Raw genomic sequence first — 6,125 nt, 5'->3', positions numbered from 1 at the left:
TAAGGGTCCTGTTCAAGTATATCACAGTATTTCTATGTTTCTTAAGGGTCCTGTTCTAGTATATCGCAGTATTTCTTTGATCATTCTAACAAATCCAGGGAGTCCTGAAAAACAGCAACCAGGAAATGTGAAGTTCATGACCGTCTGCTTTTGTAGTTGTTTTACTTCTGTCGTCTAATGTGTAATGTACAAACCTGCAGCATATCCAAGACAACAGTACACATCATTCTTAAACCTCAAACCAACATTTTACTGTATAATATACACAGTTATAATTATAGCAACAATGAAGGTGGTAAAATGTGAATGTTCAGATTTCAGTTTCAGAGGATATTTAATCCCCTTGATTGCAGACTTTAGACAGAAAGGTCTCTAGCTTTTAAAGTGTTAATCTTCATTTATCTTGTTTTTTTTCTACTTTAAAAACTTTAACTCCTGAAAAGTGAAATTGAAAGCTTGGACTCCTCACCTGGTTTCCATCCACGCTGTAGCCATGCTTCAGGGCAAAGATCTTGGCGAGTGAGATGTCCATGGAAAATCCTACAATTGCCACAGCAAAAGCGTCTGGAATCATGCTGGGTAACAGAGAGAAGTCTGGGATGGCAGGGGGGCGAAGCCTGGGAACACACGGGAAAAAAAAATATTATTCAGTAGAAGTGCTTTTATAAAATGATCCTGAGATTACAAGAGTTTCATCATGGAAGTGTGCAGCTTACCCTGTAGGTATGGTATTCACCACGTCCACCTGGTAGTGTTTGTTTAAGGACATGCCATACGAGACTCCAGTTGAGACAATCACAACAATAATCTCTCCAGGAATGGGAACGGGCAGCTTTTTCTTGTAGCGCTCATTGAGAACTTTGACCACGTACAGGAACACGATGCACACGAGGCCCAGAAGCAGACTGGGAATGTTAGTCGCTGTGATTTCTTGAAAAACTGCGCCCACACTCTGCAAAAGGAATTCGTTCAGCGCATTTGTACCATCACACCAGGAATGAAAAGCTATGAAGACTCACAAAAATGACAGAGAGGGGTCCAGAGAAGCGCTTTGTTTTCACTCCGAGCAGATACTTCAGCTGGGAGACGACGACATGCACAGCCGCTGCTGTGGTGAAGCCTCGCACCAGAGGCTCCGTGAGATAGATCGCCACAAAACCGAACCTGAGAAGTCCGAAGACGAACTGAAAGAAGTTACAAGAGTCCGCTTTGTTTAAAGAACAAACACGCTAAAGCTTCAGGTCAACACTGACTTCAGCACCGGCTGTGTTGGATAAACAATCTCAGACTTAAAGAATCTGAGGAAAAAGTTTCCAGACTGACCTGGATGATTCCCACCAGAGTGGTGAGCACCACGGCCACCTGCACCCTCCTGTTCTCACAAGCTACCAGATCGAATTCAGAGGAATTGTTTGAAGAGTTGGTAGAGGGGACGAAGAACATGGTGTCAGGGGCTTCCCTCACTGCAACGCCCCCAATCATCAAACTGATGACCGCAAAAGTGCCTGTAGGTTAAACACAAACAGAGAAAAATGTACACATAAATGATCTCAGAGTAGCTTAACGTGGGGTACCACAGGGCTCCCATGTAGAGCCTCTTTTAGGATAGAATATTTTATTACTCTTTTGTTGAATATACGAAAGTATAAAATGTTCCTAACATCTCCCTGCTTGTTTTCCAGTTAACTCTATCTGTTCTTGAATCACATGTTTTCAGTCAATGAACATGGATTCAGGTGATCAATAGAATCAGCGGCAGTGGGAGAGTGGTGTCTATAAAGAGAAAAGCTGCTATTTTTGAGCACCAGAGACAGAGATTTTTAGTTTAAAGGGTAACCAAACAGGGAGGTTGGAGGTTGACTCCGCCCACAGCTGAAATTTGAAAATCCAGTCAGAGGGGTGGGGCTTGGGGCAGGACTATTATCATTACTGGAGATCATGACGTGGGACTTCTGAAACTTAAATGGTTCGACCAATCACAAAATTCAACCTATAGGGGGCAGCACACAGATGGTTTTGAATTAAACAAGTTTATTTTAATTTGCCAATGACCAACAGACAGCACTTCTCAAAGCCTCATTTATAGAGGTCAACAGTAGATTTAGGGTTTGGTTACCCTTTAAGGTCACGTAGTCAATGCTTAAAGTAGACATCTCTCATGAAAACTACATTTCTGAGTATTTCTTATTCCAATCATGATGATTCAGGAGCAGATGAAAAAACGCTGTTGTAAGCGGAACACAAGCTCCATATTTTGCTCCATTTAGACACATTTTTCCCTTGCAGACAAATAGATCCATGAACGTCTTTGTTCTGGCTCTAAACTGTTCGAATGGACAGCTCAAATATTGACCGGACTGGACTTTTGAGCGTTTCCATTACAAAATGGACCCGTTAAGAAGAACTGACTGGTACCATTTCTGGTCCCCCGTTTGTCTTAAGTCCATAGAAAAAAATGAAATGAACCCGTTTGGGCGGAGCTTCTGCTATCACACGTTGTAACCCAGTGATTGGCGGAAAGGTTTTACGACAACAGGAAGCGTCCGACCAGCACTTTTCACGACTCATTCTAAACCGGCCACGAGGGGACTGGTCTGGTCCATACCGCCAATCTTGTGAGGGGCTGTAAGCTAGTGGGAGAGTCCAAGCAGAGTGATCATAGGAAATGGGACATCAGCTGAGGCTTACTTCCACGTCAACAACTCAGGAGAATTTCTAATGAACTGAAATGTCCTAGAAGTAGCTCCTAAAACCGGCATAATCATGATGACAAATACTTTTTATTGGGTATATTATATCGGGTAAAAATTAAATCATACATTTCTGGAGGGGAAAAATTTAAAGAGGGAACAGAACAAAAAAATAATAGAAACAATGGGGAAATGGGCTAAGAAATAAAAGGAGTAGTCTGTGAGCCGTTTAAGAAAAACAGATATTTATGCCCGAAGAGAGAAGGACTAAATCCTTCACTACAGAATTGTCTTCAAGTTTTAATACATAAACTTGACTTGCTATGCTCCAACAATCTTTTCAATGTCAAGGTTTTAGTGCTAATAACTCACTTTTTTGCAGGTTTTAACTGGACAGTAAAATCCTATAAAAAGATGATGACATGTAATTTGGACTGAGCTTTAACAGTTTGATTAAGGAAGCAACAGGCTGCTAGCAGAACTGAAGACCATCGGCTATGATCTGGATCACATGTCCTGGACACCTTACAGCACTTAAAATCCTTCCGTCCAAGAGATTTGTGGCTTTTAATAATAAACAAATGCACCCAAGAGTTTGATTTTATCTAGAGTTTAACTAAAAAGTTCCCCTGGAGTTCAGAGGCTTCCTTAAAACTTTTAACGTCACTTTTAAAAGTCTCTTTTCTTTATTCCAGAGAAGAACATTTTGTACAATGATTAACACATCTAGAAAGGTCACGACCCTTCAGCGTGTTTTTTAAATATTCAATATTTGCACATCTTGATAAGGTCGTTTTGCAAGCAACTCCAAATCTATGCTAGCAGATACAGACATGGTTTCAGAGCTGGTTATATAAGGTTTACTTTGAACTGTTGCACACTAAAATGCTTCAGGTTATCCGTCCTAAAGCCAAGAGAGAACTGGTTCTTCAAACTGAAATGCCAGACTGACCTTCACACAAATCCAAAGGTGCATTCTCTTGAACTTTTGGGGGGCTGTTATGTTTAGCAGCTGAGCACGGGTCTGTATATCTGCTCCTAAGTGGAAAGGCCATTCATTTGAACTGCTGCCAAACTGAGTTCCTCTCATTGCAGCGGTGTCGCCTACGTCACGCCACCATGCAGAGGAAGTTCTGGGCAGACGCCGCATGCAGCGGCTTCCTGTTGCGCGTTTGTTCACTTTCAGTCGTTTATCAGAGGAGGAGTTTAAAGCAAACACATGGAGGTAAGGGCCTCTCCCCTACAATCCTGCGGCTAACGTTACACGAGGACAGTTGGAACAGATGAAAAGATTTGCGGTCTGTTGAGGTCATGTGAGGTCTTTGACCTCTTGATCAAACAGCTTTGGCAATGAACAATATTTTCCATTTTCTTTTGATAAGAAAACCCATTTTGTGGAGAGGGTGGGTTGTTTTCTTTACCTTGAAACTTATTGCTTCACTTCCTGGTATAAATGATTTGTAATAATAAATATTTCTTATTGATCTGAAGAACGATTGATGGAATTTTACTAAAGTACAGATTTACTAAAGATTTATCTTTTTTTTCTATTCACCTTATTTCCCTCTTGGCCAAAGTGTAACATAAATGTACTTGTAGACCAAGAGCGGCAATAAATGTCAGGACAAAAAAATCAATGCAAAATATGTTATAAATGTAGAGATCTAAGAACATAATTTAGATCCAGAAAAAGACCTAAATAAGAAACAATATTGGGAGATTAAAGTCAAAGTGAGCATGCAGTCCAGCGAGTGTACGTGATGTGAAGCAGAAAACCGACTAAACTCAGTTTGGTCTTGGTTTTGATCAGGTACTCTGTATGTTTATCGATGATATACAAATGTTTAGAAGCTTCTTAATGTTTTTATCATTGATGGGCGACTCTTTAATGTCCACGTTGATGAAGGCATGGAGATCCCTGCATGTGTCCACTTTCAATCCTTTCTTTATTTCAATGTTCTATTGACTATTTTCATTCCTCTTTGTTGTTTTGTGTTGAAGCAGAACATTTTATTTAGAGGAAGAGATATTTTTAACACTTTTCATTTGCCTTCTTTGACAGATTCATGATTTAATTTTTCTAGTTAGGGCCAGATAACTGTTTTCTTCTCTGTTGTGGGGCCGAGGTCGGTTTGTGGGCTAAAGAAGAGGTGTAAAAATCACAGTGTGTCTAAGCCTTTCCAGAAAGTGATATGTCACCAAATGTTAATAACTCTTTCTGAGATCTTCACAGAAAAAAAGTCCGAAAAGTCAAAATAATCCTTTTAATGAAATAGTCCAATTAGAAAGTCTAATTCTTTTGACTTCTACTGCAGCCAGATATATATATGTACGTTATATTTCAGTGTTCCCTCGTTTAGTTACATTCTAAAAGTAACTCGTGAAAATGAAATACGCAAATTAGGACTACACACATTTTCACACTTTTCTCTCTCGTTTAAACTCTCAAAGCTCAAAAATAAGTCTAGTTTTATGAATTGAAAACATAAATCGGATCGCGATTAGAGTATCAGATAGAGGCACAGACTGCAGAAGGCTGGAATAAAAACTCACATTCTGTGTGAGTCTTAATCACATGGCCGGACTGGGAAAAAAATAAAATAAAATCATGGATCTCTGATATTGTTCAGGGTGTCTGGGCCAAATGTGGAGGCGGGCCAGGTTTCTGGTTGTAGTTTGTGGACCCCTGATGTAAGGTGACAAATGGACTTCTGGGTATGTGAGTAAAAAGGGCAGAATAAAGTGACGGCCCAGCAATATTGTGTTTCTGAGCTCTTTCTTTTATATTTAAAACTCAGCATTACGGATACTAAACCCCACAAAGCCGGCTACACTAATAATAATTTAATTTTGAGTCGTCAAAAGTTTCAGAATTTCTTCGTTTTTGAAACCTATCCGTAAATAAAGCTTCAAAAATACTCCGATAAACAGACAACTTTGGTGTTCTATTCATTTATGACTTTTTCTCATAAATTTATGACTTTTTTTTCTCGGAAATGTACTTGTTTTCAATTCTTAGATTTACGACCTTTAAAGGGTTTAAAGAGTAACCAAACAGTGAAGTTGGAGGTTGACTCCACCTAGGACTTCTGAAATGACGTGGGATTTTAAATGGTTAGACCAGGGGTCGGCAACCCAAAGTGTTGAAAGAGCCACTTTGGACCAATACAATAAAAACCAAAAGTGTCTGGAGCCGCTTAAATTGAAACGGTTTATAAATGTCATACACTGAAAGTAACACATGGAGAATGTGTCAAATAAACGATTATTTCTCCTGCTGCGTGTCCTCGTGTTATATAAGCTTCATTTTTTGCCTCATGACAAGTTGGTGAGATATTGCAGCGTCAAAATTATCTGACAAAAGCTGAATAGCCTCATAATGAACATTTGAGCTTTTATTTTGACATCCCTCAATGACACAACGAGAGGGGGTCC

At 39.7% G+C, this 6,125-nt stretch overlaps 1 protein-coding gene across 3 annotated transcripts in view; it reads right to left on the bottom strand.

Annotated features, from left to right (window-relative positions):
- Positions 1-6,125, bottom strand: part of slc26a5 (solute carrier family 26 member 5) — a 30,675-nt gene that overhangs the window by 6,585 nt on the left and 17,965 nt on the right. For all 3 annotated transcript variants that reach the window (XM_024262643.2, XM_036210232.1, XM_024262642.2), the window contains exons 5-8: positions 1,324-1,505; positions 1,020-1,184; positions 717-952; positions 470-617 (exon numbers count right to left, since the gene is read on the bottom strand). In XM_024262643.2, coding sequence (XP_024118411.1) covers positions 470-617; positions 717-952; positions 1,020-1,184; positions 1,324-1,505 — 731 coding nt within the window. The remainder of the gene's footprint in view (positions 1-469; positions 618-716; positions 953-1,019; positions 1,185-1,323; positions 1,506-6,125) is intronic.

Source organism: Oryzias melastigma, linkage group LG23, assembly GCF_002922805.2.
Source record: "Oryzias melastigma strain HK-1 linkage group LG23, ASM292280v2, whole genome shotgun sequence".
Taxonomy (NCBI): domain Eukaryota; kingdom Metazoa; phylum Chordata; class Actinopteri; order Beloniformes; family Adrianichthyidae; genus Oryzias; species Oryzias melastigma.
Note: the sequence above shows the minus strand (reverse complement) of the source record. Positions and strands in the feature narration are given on the sequence as shown.